The sequence below is a fragment of the Penaeus monodon genome, chromosome 19, assembly GCF_015228065.2.
Source record: "Penaeus monodon isolate SGIC_2016 chromosome 19, NSTDA_Pmon_1, whole genome shotgun sequence".
NCBI classification, from domain to species: domain Eukaryota; kingdom Metazoa; phylum Arthropoda; class Malacostraca; order Decapoda; family Penaeidae; genus Penaeus; species Penaeus monodon.
The window spans coordinates 6,794,389-6,794,833 of record NC_051404.1 but is presented as its reverse complement, the minus strand read 5'-3'; the positions used below and the strand labels follow the sequence as shown (position 1 = coordinate 6,794,833).

General features: G+C 37.5%; 1 protein-coding gene across 1 annotated transcript in view; it reads left to right on the top strand.

The window, feature by feature from the left end:
• LOC119585031 overlaps nt 1-445 on the top strand; it is a 19,548-nt gene that overhangs the window by 10,442 nt on the left and 8,661 nt on the right. Inside the window, exons 16-17 of the mRNA XM_037933647.1 lie at nt 3-86; nt 246-445. Coding sequence (XP_037789575.1) covers nt 3-86; nt 246-445 — 284 coding nt within the window. The remainder of the gene's footprint in view (nt 1-2; nt 87-245) is intronic.

The following is a 445-nucleotide window of genomic DNA, read 5'->3' as shown; positions in this document are numbered from 1 at the left end:
AGAACATGGAGCAGTGCATATATACCATAACTACCAAACAGAAGCTTTAAAGAGCAGAGCTAAAGAATATGAAAGAAGAAAAATTAGTAAGTAGATAGCCTTGTATACATAATATTCTTAAATGCATAATATTCTTGTAATGCATCTGATCATTTAGCAACAGGCAGTCAAGTGTTTTACATTTATTGTGAGTGTGACACGTGATAAATTGGAAAATGAAGATCATCAAAGAATAATATCCACAGAGGCGATTGGTGTCCAATGGACGAATGACAATGCCCGCATTATGTTGGAAACGATTAAGGAGTGGCTTCTTCTCTGCCATGATAATCGAGAAATGGAAGAGGTTTTAGGATGCAGTCAACCGCTTTGGGAAGAAGTTGCCTATAAACTGAGTCGTCGCTTCAACAAGTGCCCACAGATTTGTTGGCAGTATTTCATTCAG